The 18,395-nt window shown below is 38.0% G+C and overlaps 1 protein-coding gene across 4 annotated transcripts in view; it reads left to right on the top strand.

Annotated features, from left to right (window-relative positions):
* Window positions 1–18,395, top strand: part of LMBR1 (limb development membrane protein 1) — a 162,417-nt gene that overhangs the window by 110,489 nt on the left and 33,533 nt on the right. For all 4 annotated transcript variants that reach the window (XM_080819065.1, XM_080819064.1, XM_080819066.1 and 1 more), the window contains 3 exons: window positions 11,056–11,136; window positions 16,303–16,379; window positions 17,014–17,091. In XM_080819065.1, the coding sequence (XP_080675191.1) occupies window positions 11,056–11,136; window positions 16,303–16,379; window positions 17,014–17,091 (236 nt within the window). The remainder of the gene's footprint in view (window positions 1–11,055; window positions 11,137–16,302; window positions 16,380–17,013; window positions 17,092–18,395) is intronic.

Raw genomic sequence — 18,395 nt, 5'->3', positions numbered from 1 at the left:
TTATTTGTAGTGGAAGATTCTGCCTATAAACAAGCTTGCTCTTCTCACTAAGGTAGTGTTACATATATAGTAAAGGATGGCAGTGTGTTTGAAAATTGTGTTATTCCAGGTGAATCTAATCATTTAATGAAAGAATGCTTTGTTTGAAGAGAATGAGAATGTGTTCTTAATTTTTGTGTGCAAGTCAGTCAATATTTATTAATTATTGTGTGCCTAGCATTGTGTCACCTAAAAATAAAAACACAGCATTTCAGAAATACTACTTTATTTTTCCTAGATATTCGTATTGAGCTTTGTAAATATCCAACCCACAGAGTAGGCATTTGTATCTTTTCGTGTAAGTTAAAATTGGCGGCAGATATCTTCTGATATCTATTCCCTTTCAAAATTCTGAATAATCACCAGATTATTTTTCTGTACACTGAACTGGTTACTGGAATAATGCTGCTGCTGCTGCTTCTTCTTTTTTTAACTCCTTTATTTTATTTATTTTTATTATGTTATGTTAGTCACCATACAGTACGTCATTAGTTTCTGATGTAGTGTTGCATGATTCATTATTTGCATATAAGACCAAGCGCTCCATGCAATATATGCCATCCTTAATGCCCATCACTGGGCCAACCCATCTCCCTACCCCCCTCCCCTCTAAAACCCTCAGTTTGTTTCCCGGAGTCCATAGTCTCTGATGGTTCATCTCCCCCTCCAATTTCCCCCCTTCATTTTTCCCTTCCTTCTCCTAATGTTCTCCATGCTATTCCTTATGTTCCACAAATAAATGAAACCATATGTAATTGAATTTCTCTGCTTGACTTATTTCACTCAGCCTAATCTCCTCCAGTCCCGTCCATGTTGATGCAAAAGTTGGGTATTCATCCTTTCTGATGGCTGAGTAATACTCCATAGTGTATATGGACCACATCTTCTTTATCCATTCATCTGTTGAAGGGCATCTCAGCTCTTTCCACAGTTTGGCTATTGTGGACATTGCTGCTATGAACATTGGGGTGTATGTTCCCCTTCTTTTCGCTACATCTGTATCTTTGAGGGTAACTACCCAGTAGTGCAATTGCAGGGTCATAGGGAAGCTCTGTTTTTAATTTTTTGAGGAATCTCCACACTGTTTTCCAAAGTGGCTGTACCCACTTGCATTCCCACCAACAGTGTAAGAGGTTTCTCCACATCCTCTCCAACATTTGTTGTTTCTTGCCTTGTCAGTTTTCCATTCTAACTGGTGTAAAATGGTATCTCAATGTGGTTTCGGTTTGAATTTCCCTGATGGCTGATGATGAACACTTTTTCATGTGTCTGTTAGCCATTTGTATGTCTTCTTTTGAGAAGTGTCTGCTCATGTCTTCTGCCCATTTTTTGACTTGATTATTTGTTGTTTGGATGTTGAGTTTAAGAAGTTCTTTACGATCTTGGATATCAGTCCTTTGTAGTGTCATTTGCAAATATCTTTTCCCATTCTGTGGGTTGCCTGTTTTTGACTGTTTCCTTTGCTGTGCAAAAACTTTTGATCTTGATGAAGTCCCAAAAGTTCATTTTCGCTTTTGTTTCCCTTGCCTTTGGAGATGTGTCTTGAAAGAAGTTGCTGTGGCTGATGTCGAAGAAGTTACTGCCTGAGTGCTCCTCTAGAATTTTGATGGATTCCTGTCTCACATTGAGGCCTTTCATCCATTTTGAGTTTATCTTTGTGTATGGTGTAAGAGAATGGTTGAGTTTCATTCTTCTGTATATAGCTGTCCAATTTTCCCAGCATCATTTATTGAAGAGACTGTCTTATTTCCATTAGATATTTTTTCCTGCTTTGTCAAAGATTATTTGACCATAGAGTTGAGGGTTCATATCTGGGCTCTCTGTTCTGTTCCATTGGTTTCTGTGTCCGTTTTTGTGCCAGTACCATGCTGTCTTGGTGATCACAGCTTTGTAATAAAGCTTGAAATCAGGCAATGTGATGCCCTTACCTTTGTTTTTCTTTTTCAACATTTCCTTGATGATTCGGGGTCTTTTCTGGTTCCATACAAATTTTAGGATTGTTTGTTCCAGTACTTTGAAAAATGCCATTGGTATTTTGATCAGGATGGTATTGAAGGTATAGATTGCTCTGGGCAGCATAGACATTTTAACAATGTTTATTCTTCCGATCCATGAGCATGGAATGTTTTTCTTTTTATGTCTTCTTTAATTTCTTACATGAGTGTTCTGTAGTTTCTAGAGTATAGATCCTTTTCCTCTTCAGTTAGGTTTATTCCAAGGTATATTACGGGTTTTGGTGCTATTGTAAATGGAATTGATTCTCTAATTTCTCTTTCTACAGTTACATGTTAGTGTATAAGAAAGCAACTGATTTCTGTGTATTGATTTTGTATCCTGCCACATTACTGAATTGCTGTGTGAGTTGTAGTAATTTGGGGGTGGTGTCTTTTGGGTTTTCCACATAAAGTATCATGTCATCTGCGAAGAAAGAGAGTTTGACTTCTTTTACAATTTGAATACCTTTTAATTCTTTTTGTTGTCTGATTGCTGTTCCTAGGACTTCTAGTACTCTGTTGAACAGTAGTGGTGAGAGTGGGCATCCTTGTCGTGTTCCTGTTAAGGAAAAGGCTGTCAGCTTTTCCCCTTTGAAAATGATATCGCTGTGGGTTTTTCATAGATGGATTTTATGAAATTGAGGTACATTTCCTCTATTCCTGTACTCTGAAGCATTTTAATCAGGAACGGATGCTGGATTTGTCAAACGCTTTTTCTGCATCAATTGAGAGGCCCATGTGGTTCTTCTCTCTCCTTTTATTCATGTTTTCTATCACATTGATTCATTTGCGAATATTGAACCACTCTTGCATCCTAGGGATAAATCCCACCTGGTTGTGGATAATCCTTTTAATGTACTTTTGAATCCTCTGAGCTAGAATCTTGTTGAGAATTTTGGCATTCATATTCATCAGGGATATTGGTCCAAAATTCTCCTTTTTGATGGGGTCTTTGCCTGGCTTTGGGATCAAGGTAATGCTGGCCTCATTGAAAGAGTCTGGAAGTTTTCCTTCTGTTTCTATTTTTTGAAACAGCTTCAGGAGAATAGGTATTATTTCTTCTTTGAATATTTGGTATAATTTCCGAGGAAGCCCATCAGGTCCTGGATTCTTATTTCTTGGGAGGTTTTTGATGACTGCTTCAATCTCATTACTGGTTTATTGGTCTGCTCAAGTCGTCGGTTTCTTCCTGTTTCAGTCTTAGTAGTTTATAGGTTTATAGGAATGCATCCATTTCTTCCAGGTTGCTTAACTTACTGGCATATAGCTGTTGATAATAATTTCTGATGATTGTTTCTGTTTCCTTGGTGTTAGTCATGATCTCTCCCCTTTCATTCATGGTTTTATTAATTTGGGTCCTTTCTCTTCTCTCTTGGGTAAGTCTGGCCAGTGGTTTATTGATCTTACTGATTCTTTCAAGGAAGCAGCTTCTAGCTTTGTTGATGTGTTCTATTGTATTTCTGGTTTCTATTTCATTGGTCTTTGCTCTAATCTTAATTATTTCCCTTCTCATGCGTGGGTTAGGCTTAATTTGTTGTTGATTCTCCAGTTGTTTAAGGTGTAAAGACAGTTTATGTATTCGGGATTTTTCTATTTTTTTGAGTGAGGCTTGGATGGCTGTGTATTTCCCTCTAAGGACTGCCTTTGCCATATCCCATCCCAGCTTTTGGATCAGTGTGTCTTCATTCTCATTGGTTTCCATGAATTGTTTAAGTTCTTTGATTTCCTGGTTGACTCAAACATTCTTGAGCAGGGTGGTTTTTAGCTTCCAAGTGTTTGAATTTCTTCCAGACTTTTTCTTGTGATTGAGTTCCAGTTGCAAAGCATTTTGGTCTGAGAATATGTAGGGAATAATATCATTCTTTCGATAGTGGTTGAGACCTGATTTCTGACCCAGTATGTGGTCTTTTCTGGAGAAAGTTCCATGTGCACTCAAGAAGAATGAGTATTCGGTTGCTTTAGGGTGGAATGTTCTGTATATATCTATGAGGTCTATCTGATCCAATGTGTCATTCAAAACTCTTGTTTCTTTGTGGATTTTCTGCTTAGATGATCTGTCTGTTGCTGAGAGTGGAGTGTTGAGGTCTCCTACAATTAATGTATTCTTATCAATATGTGTCTTTATTTTGGTTAACAGGTGGCTTATGTGTTTGGCTGCTCCCACGTTGGGGGCATAGATATTTACAATTGTTAGATCTTTAAGAATGATACAGTCTCCTTCTGTATCTCTGACTACATTCTTTAGCTTAAAATCTAATTTGTCTGATAAGAGAATTGTTACCCAGCTTTCTTTTGTCTGTTGGCCTGAAAGATGTTTCTCCATCCCTTTGCTTTCAGTCTGGATGTATCTTTAGGTTCAGAATGAGTCTCTTGTGGACAGCATATGGATGGGTCCTGTCTTTTTATCCAGTCCGCAACCCCGTTCCATTTTATGGGAGCATTTAGGCTGTTCACATTGAGAGTGATTATTGAAAGATATGATTTTATTGTCATCATGTTTCCTGTGAGGTCCTTGTTTCTATAGATTGTCTCTGTAAGTTTCTGTTACATATCACTCTTCAGGTCTTTCTTCTTTTATAGAACCCCCCTTAATATTTCGTATAGGGCGGGCTTAGTGGTCACATATTCTTTCAGTTTCTGCTGGCCCTGGAACCTCTTTATCTCTCTATCCATTCTAAATAATAGCCTTGCCAGATAAAGTATTCTTGGGTGCATGTTCTTTTCATTTAGTACCCTGAATATGTCTTGTCAGCCCTTGCCAGGTCTCTGTGGACAGGTCTGATGATATTCTGATGTTCCTCCCTCTGTACATAAGTAATCTCTTCCCCCTAACTGCCCTTAAGATGGTTTCCTTGCTTCTAAGATTTGCGAGTTTTACTATTACATGCCAGGGCGTTGGTCTGTTCTCCTTGATCTTGGGAGGGGTCCTCTCTGCCTCTAGGACATGAATGCTTGTTTCATTTCCCAGATTAGGGAAGTTCTCAGCTACCTTTTGCTCAAATATATCTTCTGGCCCTCTCTCTCCAGCCCCTCAAGGATCCCAATGATTCTGACATTGTAACGTTTCATGGCATCATTTATTTCTCTAATTCTGTTTTTATGGATTTTAAGCTGTTTGTTTCAGGTCTCTTCCTGTTCCTTCTTTTCTATCAGTTTGTCTTCTAGATCACTGAATCGTTCTTCTGCCTCATTTACCCTAGCTGTTAGGGTATCTAGATTAGATCTCATTGATAGCATTTTTAAGTTCGGCCAGATCAGCTGTTATTTCTGCCCTTAGAGAATCTGTGCTGTCAATTAATGGTTTTCTCCATTCTAGCTCCTGTCTGCGTAACTGTTATCCTGAAGTCTGTTTCCGACATCTTGCTTATATCCGTATCCATTAGTTCTGTGGCAGAGGCCACAGTCTCTGAATTTTCCCTGTGTTGGAGGTTCCTCCTTTTAGTCATTTTGTTGAAGGGTGGTTGAGGGAATGTACAGAGTCTAAATTATTGAGCACAACTCAAGCAAGATGCACGTGTTTTATAGGGACCTTAGGGTTGTTGGTCTTTTGTTCTTCCAGCCTGTCTTCTTGGGGCGAGGCCTGCTGCACTGTTACTCAGACAACCCCCATGTTTGGGCAGAGTTGCCCTGCTCCCTGTGAGGGTGGGATGGGCTCAGTGGAAAGTGTTTTTGGGGGGCTTTTGTTCTCTGGCCACTTTTCCTGGTGGCTTCCCATATCTCTTCCAAGAGTCATGGCTGAAGTGACTGTATCTAAACTTCTGTCTCAGAACAGAGAGATTCCAGTCTGTTCTCCAATGAGCTGTCCAGGCCACACTGTCTCCATTTTTGTCTGTGCTGCTAAAAACTGCGGTGACCTGGGTTGTGCGCCCCACAGCAACACTCCCAGCTCTTGCTTCCACATCCAGGCATGTCTCTCTGCCCTTTGTGCTTCTAAAACTGCCACCTGCCCCCAGTTCACACATGTGCCCTTGCAGCTCCAGGTTTCAGTCTGGGTGACTGCCCTACAGTCCTTTCCCTTCTGCTACCAGTCTGTGAGTCTGTGCCCAATCCCCAGTGCAGGAGGCACAGGATCCCAGAGGCTCCCTCCCCCTTTCCAATATTGCCCACAGAATCATGGCTCCCGCTTCATACTTTCATACCTTGAAACAAACCGTAAGAGATATTCTGTTTGTATAGATCCAGATATATCTTCCTACATCTCGGGCTGATTTCATGGTTGTTCAGAGTGGTCTGGTAGATATCCAGCTAGATTCAGTTGAAATGGGATCCCCTACTCCTCCACCATCTTTTTCTCCCCCACCCCCGGAATAATGCTTCTTTATAAATATAGGGAATGAAGTGTAATTTGGAATTGTAGTTGTAATTAATCCGATAGAGAAGTTAAAGGAGCATTAACTACAGATACACACCATATAATTTATGAAGAAATGGGCTAAAAAGCAAAAAGTGTCTCTAAGACTGTTTTATAGTCTAAGCTTTGATTCAAAGACACTTGCAAACCTTATAATACTATGCCATCTTACTGTAAGTCTTGTTCTTATATGGAGATATTCATTGATTCTATGATTTAATTGTCTCCCTTTGGCTTTGGTTACCAGAAACTCTATAAACTGCATTCATAGTCAAAGTTTAATAGTTTGGGGCTGCACTTCCTGAATATCTCTGTCTTTAACCCTGTTCTCCTATAAACGTCAATTATATATTGACCAGTAAAATGATTAAACTCAGAAGCTCTGGAAATACTATAGAGCAGTTTAATGCATTCAGGACCTCAGACTCTCCAAAGGAGAAGACATTGAATTTCTCTCTCATCAGTGATGGACACAAGTGAGGAAGGAGATTCAGAGAGCATACAGTACTTACCTTTCCTAGAAATGCAGCGTAAGACTAGAGTTTTGTGATTCTCTGAGAGGGCTTAGAAAAAGAGCCTCTGAATTCCCCTCGTGCATTAGCGCCTGTGCCGTCTTATACTTTGGGCCCGAATCCTCTGTTTTCTTTCTCCCTTTGAGAAAGGAGAACTGCCGCAAAGAGAAACCCCAGAGCACTGACACTTCTTCCTGCATTGTTGTTTCTGGCCACTTTATCCCTAGGCCCCCAAAACGGAAATTGCTGGGCCCTCAAAATGGTTTGTCATTGTTTGAAGGACTGTCTGACTTGGTTCAGTGTGAAGGGAACAGTGGCAGTGCATAAAGAAAAATGATCACTCACTTAAGACCGAGTGAAGAGGGTTAAGATGAGTATCTACGACAATGAGTCCACAATTTCAGTCCACTGAAATTGAAAGTTAATGTAGAGACAAATAAGAACTTGTACTTAGTCCCCAAAAGTAATAGGGACTTTTAAGGAGATATAATTAGAACAACAACAAAAAAAGGCCACCTAGAATATGAAAAAAATTAAAAATTCAGTAGACAAAAGATGAAGTAGTCCTTATGATAGGCAGAATAGTGACCCTGCAGAAGTAGCCAAGACCTAACCATCCTGATCCTGTAAACATATTCCCTACATAGCCAAAGGGACTTTGTAAGGTAATTAGGTGAAGAGCTCAAGATTATCCCAGATGATCTGCTGGGCCCAGTGTCCTCACAGCATTGTTATAAGTGAGGATTTGAGAAGATGTGACAGTGGAAGTAAATGTAGAGTGACCTGAAGAAGGGACCATGAGCCAAGGAGTGCAGGTGCCTCTAGAAGCTGGAAAAGACAAGGGAACAGATTCTCTCCTAGAGTCTCCAGAAGGAACACAGTCCTGCTGACACCCAGATTTCAGACTTCTGATCTCTAGAACTGTGAGATAATAAATTTGTAGTGTTTAAGCCACTACGTTTATGTACTTCATTACAGCAGCAATAGGGAGTGAGGGTAGTCTTTCTGAAAATTGAATTAACTATCTGGTGGAATCTAGTGGGAGACCTGTTGCATGTCACAAACCAAAAGTATAAAGAGAGGGAAACACCAGTGAAATGACAGACACAAGACTGTAGAGCTAACCTACTTAATCTAAATAGTAAGCATCTAGAAGGAGGAAAAAGAACAAGTAGAAAAACATTAAGTAAGTAGATAATAGAAGAAAATGTCAATGAGCTGAAGAAGAAAGATTTTAGTGCACGTTAAAAGACCAGAGTCCTAGACAAGGTTATTAAACAGGACATTTAAAAGACCTAGATTTATTGTGTAACATTGTTAAATTCCAAGAATAGTAATAATAAAACACCTTACAAGCTTTCTTATAGAAAAATTACTTATAAAGGAGTGAGAAATCAACATCACACTTCCCATTTGTAACCTGCTAAGGAATATTGAATAATATTGTTAGTTTTAAGGGTTGGGGGGGGGATTCCATTGAAAAACTCGTATATTTATAAATATGTCATATGTATATCAGGACCAAAAAAGACATTCGTTTATTCTTTCATTTCATATCTGTATGTTGAGTATCTGATTTGTGCTAGATACTATTCTAGACATTAAGGATATGGCAACTTTTATACTGAAAGAAAAATTTAATAATAATCTTATACCCCAAAATTAATTAATTAACTAATTAATTAATTAGAGGGGGCCAGGGGAGGGGTAGAGGGAAATGGAGAGTCTTTTTTTTTTTTTGAAAGGGAGAGTCTTAAGCAGGCTCTATGCCCAGCATGGAGCCTGTCTCAGGGTTTGAGCTCATGATCCTAGATCATGACCTGAGCCAAAATCAAGAGTCGGACACTTAACTGACTGAGACACCAGGCACCCCAGTATACTAAATATTTTTAAATAAATCTGAGCAAAATCCAGGATTTAGGAGGAGTGGGTGGAAGCAGTGAAAGAACAGATAAAAGTATGAAAACTTCACCTTGGTGCAGGACTTATTCAGTAAAGCATCACTATGGGATTATAACTATATTATATTGAAAAAAAAGTACAAGTCTATGTGTGTTAACAGTGAGAAAGTAACCACCAAAGGGCCAAATTAACATGGGGAAAATGAATAAATAGAAGTTCTACTAGCTGGGAAAAGAAGAAATAAAGAGCAAAATAAACAGATATTATGAAATTACATGAAAGGAGAAAGAGCCACCAGTCTTCATAAAAAGCCAACTTATAGATGGCAGCACTCAGTCCCTGGATGTCACTGTTGAGCTGTGGGAAAAAAACCTACTTTGAGGCCTACTCTGTGTCTAAACTCCTAATTTCATGAAATTCTTTTCTTTTCTTTCTTTTTTTTTTTTAAGCTTCTTTGAATTGAGGTTTTTGGTTCAGTGGAAAACATTCTAATAAATACATCTCATTTCACATGGGAGAACACTGGGTTCAGAGAATGAGAACTTGAGAAAATCCCAGTAAAATTTTGGACTTTAGCAGACCTGAGAAAACCTTCTAAGTAACCAGTTTAGCCAGACCCAAGGAAGCTAAATCCTAAGCCATCTGTGCTTGATTTATATCCTGGAATCCCCCAGAGTCTCAAGAGGGGGCACCAGCAGATATGGAAGTGGAGTGAGTTTCAAGTAAGGAGGTTACTTGAAGATCCTGTTGATGAAGCGATTTGATCTCCACGTTTTCCCCTCCATCCAAGATACCAGGCACTGCCTCTTTCCTGCCAAGAGAAGAGGGAGGGTTGTTCTCCAGAGAGTGAAACAGAGGCTGTGGCCTGGACACAGTGTGAAGTAGAGGATGGAGTGAGTGCTCACAGGCTCCCATCTCCCTTCACTTGAACAGCTTAATATCCCAAGGAGATCAGAAGATTCTTATCTGGGGAGTCTGTGTAGCCCAGGAGGAAAGTCCCACAAATGTGATAAATAAACATCTGAAAAGATGCTCAACCACATTTAGGGAAATGCATGTTAAAGTAACAATAAGAAAACATTTTTTATCCATCATACTGGCCAAAACTCAAGAATTACAACATCCAGTGCTAGGGTAAATACAGGAAGAAAATAGGTACTTTCAAAAGTTATAAATGGAAATGTAAATTATTATAATAATTTCTTTTTTTTTTTCATATTTTTGAGAGAGAGAGTGTATGTGTGTGTGTGTGCACACATGTGCGAGTATGGAAGTAAGGGCAGAGGGAGAGGGGGAGAGAGAATCTTAATCAGGCTCCATGCCCAATGCAGAGCTTATTGTGGGGCTCGATCTCACGATCCTGAACTCATGACCTGAGCTGGAATCGAGTCCAATGCTAACTGACTGAGCCACCCCGGTGTCCTTATTTTTAAAAATCATTACAGTATTTAAACCATTACAGTAGATTACAATATTTGGAAAGAAGTAACCTTTAAATATCTCTTACCTGTAAATGCTTATATCCTTTGACTCAGCAATTGAAATTTTGGGAATCTGTCCTGTAGAAACAATAGTATTAGAATATACTGGATATGCATACAGAAATTTTTGCTCAACATTTTGTGTATTTACGAAAATCAGAGGAAAACTTGACTAGTCATAAGTGGAATAACTCTGAATAAAATTGAAATGCATCCATACTATAGAATGTTATTCATTTGTTAAAGGTGTTGGCACTATCTGTAAATATGGATGTATCACTGATTAGGAAAGCAAGTGGTAAAATAACATGTCTGCTTTCATTCATTCCTATAAGATATATAATAGAAACCATGTGTATGATATGTATGTATATATGAATATTTACATGATCATGAAGAAAGGTGCGGAAGCATCAACCGGACTGTTACCAGTTGTCACTTTAGGGAGGTGGGTTAGAGAATGAGATCATGAATTTCTTCCACTTTCTATAGTCATATGATACTTTTGTCATTATTGAAAAATTAACAATGGATCAAGTAAAAATTTGTCAAAGTCAGGCATTTCTAGGAAACAGGTAGTATTTAATCAGTAAGAACTTGAAGTCTTAAGTGATGAAGAAATGGATATATTTTCTGGTGGGTCACAACAGCATTTGTTTTTATTCTCTGTGATCAGGGTTTGTAGTGTGTTATCTTTTATTTTAATTTAAGGGCTACCCATTCTGTGCTGTTAAGGTTCTATTGTTATACTTCTAAAATATTTTTGCTTTTGACAGGACTGTCTTCATCAGTGGAATACAATATAATGGAGTTGGAACAAGAACTTGAAAATGTGAAGACTCTTAAGACAAAATTAGGTAATGTACATTTTTGTTCTTGATTCATATACTGGTCTTGGATTCTTTCCAAAGACGTTCCTGTAGTCTGAAATATTCAAAAAAATTATGAAATCTTTAGTGTATGTTATAAGCTTCCAATCTGTCCAAAGCTATTGATACAGACTGTTTCTTAGTTTGGGGAGAGGATAAACTCCCCCCCCCTTTTTTTTTTGTTTCATACATGCATAAAATGACTTTTCAGATACTGGTGTTCAGAGATGTCAGTCTGTTGTCTCTTCACTTGCGTTATTTCTGACAAGTAACCCTCTGTCATTCTCATCTTTTGAATCTTTTTTCTCTTTCTGCTTTTAAGATGTCCTCTTTGTCATTGACTTTGAACAGTTTGATTCACATGTGCTTTAGAGTAGTTTTCTTTATGCTTCTGATTCATTGTGTTCATTGAGTCTCTTGGATCTGGGAATTTATAGTTTTCATCTAATTTGGAACATTTTTGGCCACTGTTTTTCCAGATGTTTCTTTCTTTTCCTCTCTCTGCCCCCGTTTCGGGGACTCCAGTTGCGTGTCCACTGCTTCCCCCCCGAGGTTGCCCCCAAACTCATGGATTTTCCTTTATTTTTCAGTTTTTTTTCCTGTGTGTTTCATTTTGGATAGTTCCTATTACTATATCTTCATGTTCACTACTCTTTTCTTTTGAGTATCTAATTTGCATTTAATCGTATCTGTTGTATTCTTCTCAAATACTGCATTTTTTAAAAATTGTTTTTAAATAAGCTCCATGCCCAGTGTGGAGCCCAGTGCAGGGCCTGAGCACACGATCCTGAGATCAAGACCTGAGTTGGGATTGAATCAGATGCTCAATCGACTGAACCCAGGCATTCTCAGATACTGTAGTTTTTATATATAGAAGTTCTGCTTAGAACTTAGTCTGTGTCCTCCACTTTTTAAAAAATATGGAATACATTATATAGCAGCACTTAAAATGTTTTTATCTGCTAATTCTAACTTCTGTGTTAGTTCTTGATAGATTTTGATTGATTGACTTTTCTTCTCATCATTGGGTGTATTTTTGTGCGTTTATGCGAGGCAATTTTTGATTGGATAGTGGATACTGAGAATCTTATTGCTGGTTGCTGATATTTTTGTATTCCCGTAAGTGTGGAACTTTATTCTGGGATGCAGTTAAGTTACTTGGATAACTTAACTTGGATAATAGTTTGATATTCTTGGGTTTTGCTCTGAAGGCTTGTCAGGCACGGCTAAAGCAGCATTTCCTCTAGGGTCAGTCATTCCACACTAAGGCAACTGTGCTCATGGTTGATGAGGTCTCATTCCTGTCTTGGGGGAACAGGCCCTGTTCTTGGCCCTTTAAAATGGTTGGTTATTGCCGCTCCATCTAACCTTTTTGGGTGGTTCTTTCTTCAGCTGAGGGTTGTTTGTTCATGTACCTGAGCTGATCTTCACCCAACTGAAGACTCAAAGGTAACTCTCTGAAGATCCGGGGGAGTCTGGGGACTTTTGTCGGTGGTACTTTGCTCTGGACAGTCCAGCTAACTAGGTTTCTCCACACTCCAGTTTTATGTCTTCAACTCAACGAATAAGTAGGGCTTTGCTTGGGTTCCTGTGCCCTCTCCTGTGGCCAGCAAACTGTCGAGAGATAGTAAGCAGGGGCAGACCCGCGGCTTGCCTTGTTTGCTTCCCACCTCTCAGAGATCTAATTGTCTTTCTGTGACCGCATATCCAGGGTCGAAACTGTTTAATACGCATGTGTTTTTTGTTTCCTGATTGCTTCAGCCTGGATAGAAAATTGGTCCCTATGATTACTCTGTCTTCAGAAATTGTTTTGTTGTTGAAAATTTATTCATTTTCATTTTTCTTTTTTCACTGAAGTGTCATTACCATGTGCTGTTATATTAGTTTCAGGTATACAATATAGTGATTCAGTAATTCTGTATATTACTCGGTGCTCATTGTGATATTTAACCCATCCTCCACCCACTTACCCTCTGCCAGTCTCCAGTTTGTTCTTCGTATTTAAGGGTCTGTTTTTTTGTTTGTTTTTCTTTCTTTCTTTTTTACTTTATTTTGTTTTTTAAATTCCACATCCGAGTGAAATTATATGGTATTTGTCTTTCTCTGACTAACATACTTTCCTTAGGGTAGTACACTCTAGCTGTATCCATGTTGTTGCACATAGCAAGATTTCATTCTATTTTTTGTGACTGAGTAATATTCCTGTGTGTATGTGTGTGAATGTATAGGTATCATGTCTCTATCCATTCATCTATGGATGAACACTTGGGTTGTTTCCATGTCCATGTCTTGGCTGCAAAAAACAATAAAAATTGTTTTTCTTGTTTGTTTGTTTTCTTTGGGTCCCCAGTATTGGAAGTACTAGATTGTTTGGTAATTCTATTTTTAATTTTTTGAGGAACCTCCATAGTGTTTTCCACGGTGGCTTCCTCAGGTTGTATTCCCACCGGCAGTGCCTGAGGGTTCCTTTTTCTCTATATCTATGCCAACACTTGTTATTTCTTGTGTTATTTGATTTTAGTTATTCTGACAGGTATAAGGTGATATCTTATTGTGGTTTCATTTGCATTTTCTTGATGATGAATGTTATTGAGCATCTTTTCATGAGTTTGTTGGACATCTGGATGTCTTCTTTGGAAAAATGTCTATTCAAGTCCTCTTTTCATTTTTTAATTTGGTGCTAGGTTGTGTAAATTCTTGTATATTTTGGATATTAACTCTTTAGTGGATATATCATTTGCAAATACCTTCTCCCATTCTATAGGTTGCTCTCATTTTCATTTTTGTAAACAACATCATATTGCCTAAAGTTACTTTATTCATTCTACTGTTGATGGATATTTGATGTGTTTATCTTTTGTTATGAATAATATTGGTATAAACATTGTTCTCCATATCTCTGGTACATATGTTTTTTTAGGATATGTACCTGGAAGTGGAATTATAGGCTCATTGAGTATGTGGACGTACAACTTTTTAAAATAATGCCAAATCATTTTCCCAGGTAGTGGTATTGTTTTGCATTTGTTTTAAGCATGAGTAAGACATGTTGCTCCACATCTTTGTCAACAGTTGACAGTGTTGGACTCTACATTTTTACCAATTTTGTGGTTGTGAAGTCGTTTTCACTGGTGTTTTAATTTGTATGTCCCTGATTTGTGTTTTCAGTGTTCATTTAGCTTCTGCCTGAAGAACATCTGCTAGCATTTCATTAGTGCTAGTTTGTTGGCAATGAATTCTCTCAGTTTTTGTTTCCTGAAAACATTTTTACTTGCCTTCTCATCGGTAGGACATTTTTACAGAATTTAGAATTCTTATTTGGTAGTTTTCAACATTGAAAAGATGTCTTGTTAGTGTCTTCTGGTTTCTGGTTCAAAAAGTTGTATTGGTGCCCTTTTGAAAGCTTTAAGATTTTCTTTTTGTCTTTGTTTAGTAGTTCTAGCCTGATGTGCTCAGGTTTGGTTTTCTTTGGGCTTATTCTTCTGAGATCTGTGCTACTTCGTCAGCGTGTGGCCTAATGTCTTTTATCTATTTGGGGACTTGTTGGCCATTGTCTCATCAAATACTGCTTCTGCTGCTCCTTTTCTTTAAGTCCTTCAGCCCTAGCTGCATATGCGCTAGACCTTTTCACTCCTGTATTATTTTCTGAGTTTCCCCTCCTTTACCACATTCTTTGATCTGTAATTTGATGTGTCTTCCATTTCACGGTCTTTTCAGCTGTGTCATAAGTATTGCTAAATTATCTCTTGAAGTCTTAATTTTAATTACAGTATTTTTCAGTTCTAGAATTTTCATTCAGTTATTTTCCTAGATTCAAATGATGACATTTGCCATCTTGTCACTTATCTTATTGAACATATTAATCAGTTATTTTAAGGCTTCTTTCTGGTAAGTTCAATATCTGGATAAACTGAAAGTCTGTTTCTATTAATCTTTTTTCTTTGTCTTGTCTCCAGGGAACGTTTGATTGTCAGGCATTTCTTATACAAAATAAAAACTCTGGATAATGTCTTCTTCTTGAGACGGTTTACTTTTCCTTCTGCTAGGCAGTTAGAGTAGGGACAGATCCTTTCAGCTGTCTGGGCTGGTGATTGCTCCAGAGTGGGTTTTGGTCTGCACGAGGGCCGGTCGATTTGCAGTTTGGCGTTGCTCCTAGTGGATAGCGTTCCTACGTGAGAGCTTGGGTGTTCGGTTGTTGGCTGTGATACCTTATTCGTGAACCTGGACGTTAGTTTTTATCTCAGGAAGCGTGAGCCTGACAGAAGCTTTGCTCCTTCTCTTTGCTGTACCTTCCTGTCACTCTTCAGCCTGCTGGCCACTGGTGCCCTGAAGGGCAGGAGGCTGAATGTTACGCTTCCTTCTTTTTCCTTTCCTTTTCTCTGTGATTATAGCCTCTCAAATTTTGGCTTCCTTGGTAGCCCCACACTCCAGTTTTTGTTTTCCTGATGCTGTTGAGTTTGCTGAAAGCATTGCTCTAGCATCATTTTCTCTTACTCACTGATGTTTGCTTCATCTCTCAGCTTCACGAGGCCATGTCGTCATACGTTGGAAAACTGTTGAGGGAAAGACTGCAAACGGGAGGGCTCACATCAATCCGGTTCACAGAGTATTGACGTCACAGCTTTGTTGTGGTCATTCTGTGATTCCTTCATGCAGATTTTTTTCTTAGTTAAGTGTGTTTTTCCCAGTTGTTCATAGCATGAGGATTGGTGCGATGTCACGTAGATCACTGTAGCCAGAAGTTTGCTTCGAACCTTTAGAAAACTGGAGGTTTTTATCTTTGGATTAGAGGGGATTTTTAACTCATGTTACTTTATTCGCTCAAATCTATATCAATATGTAAATCTACATCAAATACAAACATTTCTATATTCTCATAGCAAGCTGTGTATTAACAGTACATTTTGTTAGGAACCGAAATGTCTTTACAGAGCTAAAATGTAAGCATTATAGGATTGAACTATTCAATGTAGCAAAGTGATTTTAAAACTCTGATTTTTATAGTCTATGGAGGAAAATTAAAAATAATTTATGTTTGTGAAAAAGAAATTATATAAAAATAATACATACTAATTATAACAGTAAGGAATGAAAACGTGGTTCTGAAGAGAATTTTTGGAAATCTTTGTTGTATTTTGTTTTTTTTCCTAATAGAGAGGCGAAAAAAAGCTTCAGCATGGGAAAGAAATTTGGTGTATCCTGCTGTTATGGTTCTCCTTCTAATTGAGACAGTAAGAATTTATTTGCCTAGTTAAATAAAGCAAATTATTTTTATTTACTTTGGTATTTGAATATGGTAACTCCCTCAGCTAAATCGTTTCAAGTAAACTGGTTTTCTGTCAACAGGGTTAAAATCCATCCATACTTGTATTTGGAAAAACTCAGTAAAGCAAAAGTGGAAATTAATGGCATTTTTTTTAAGTCCTCAAGATTAACTATTTCCTCATGGAAACAGGACATTTATTCTTTTATGCCATTTAGAATTAAGAGATGAGGTATTGCAGATATCTTGCTTCAGACTCTGATGGGATGTGAAAATTATATTTTTAAATTACTTCTGATAACTATTAACCATTTTTTAAATCTGTGGAGCTGTGGGTTTCCAGTTGGTGGAATCAGTCAGTAATTGGATCTATATTATTAGCTTTAGTCACAAGCTTTGAAATTGTAATAATTTGCAGAAGCTTTTAGAGTGTATTCTGGAGTTTTTGCAGATAGTTTGATTACTTCCAGTTTGATTGTGTGTAGAATTTTGGTCTTCTCTGTTCTGAAGCATATATTTGGTCTGTAACTTAGATTTTAATACATTTGTACTCACAAAATATCTGTGAAATTCAGAACTGATGATCATTTTCTATGTTGTAGTCCATCTCGGTGCTCTTGGTGGCTTGTAATATTCTTTGCCTGTTGGTTGATGAAACAGCCATGCCAAAGGGAACAAGGGTAAACTGCTTTAAATGTCTTCCTTTTGCCAAAGTGTTCTGTATGTATACCCTGAGTATTTCAAATAAGTAAAACATCGCCTTTCTGCACCTATGTTTCAGGTTGTATGAATTTCTTTATGTAAAGAGCCTTCGTAAACAGTGTTTGTGACCTATGACTTATTTCTAATTTCTTACTTTCAGTTGGCTAGCCCTTTTATCGGATATCATTTTCCTTTTAGACTTTGTATCACAGTTTATTTTTATTTTGCTGTAGTTCATATTTGGAATTCTTTACGAAAATTTATACTCTGTGAAATAGTGATGTGGAAGGAGTTTATTGGATGGAGTCGTAGTGTTTGCTGAAGATCCTGATATGTGGCTGGTAGGCACTTAGGTTTCAAGAGAGTCACATATTTTATGAAACTGAGTCAAATGTTTAGTTACTAGAGGAGAGTCAGATATATATCTTTTCATGAGTTAACTTTGTTTTCTCTCTTGTTTAAAAGTTGATGATTCTATTAAATTCTATCTTTTAGCCTGTTTAAATATATTATCCATATAGAAGGTAGCTATCACTAAAGATCCATATTTAGCATACTTCTAGGACTCTCTGTAGACTTTTGATTAAAGTAGCACTTACATTCTAATGTTTTCATATGTTTTTCTAAGTCAGTAGCTTTCTTTTTCCCCATAGAAAGGACTTCAAAACTCTTCCAGACTTTTAGTGCCACTTCTCTCTCTGAACCAGAGGTTGTATCCCTTTCCTCTCGTAGAAACAAGCCAACATCAACCTAAATTCCTTCCCTTCAGTCCAAGATGGAGATGCCCTCCTCTTTCAATTTCAGGCATATTCTCCAGTTAGATCCTGCCCTCCTCTAACTTTTGCTGGACCTTGTGCCTTCTGTTACTGCCCACTGCCTAGCCTGCCACCAAGCTTTCCAGGTGCCTCATTCCACAAGCAGACAACACTGGAGGGTACTTCATCTGCAACCTGGTCTTAATCTTTTGTTTTTTTTGGACCCAAATTCATTGGTAGAGCAGGAAGTTATATACTGTGTTGGCTTCTGTTCACTCTGTGACCCCCTGTTATACATTGCACGCTGCATAAGTCCCATGCCACCATGGTACATTTTTGTACCATCCCCTTAGTGTATCATAGAGAGGGAGTTATACCTTGTAGGGCCCATGCATGATTCTGTAAATAAATCAGATCATCCTAATCCTGCCTGGAGGACTTCTCTTGAGACAGGGAATATATCCAAAATGTTTTTCACCCAGCCAGTAAGCCATTAGCATTATTCATTTCTTTGTCAAAAGATTAAC

The sequence above is a fragment of the Martes martes genome (assembly GCF_963455335.1).
Source record: "Martes martes genome assembly, chromosome: 11".
Lineage (NCBI taxonomy): Eukaryota > Metazoa > Chordata > Mammalia > Carnivora > Mustelidae > Martes > Martes martes.
The sequence above is the reverse complement of the archived record's forward strand: the minus strand, read 5'-3'. Positions and strand labels throughout refer to the sequence as shown.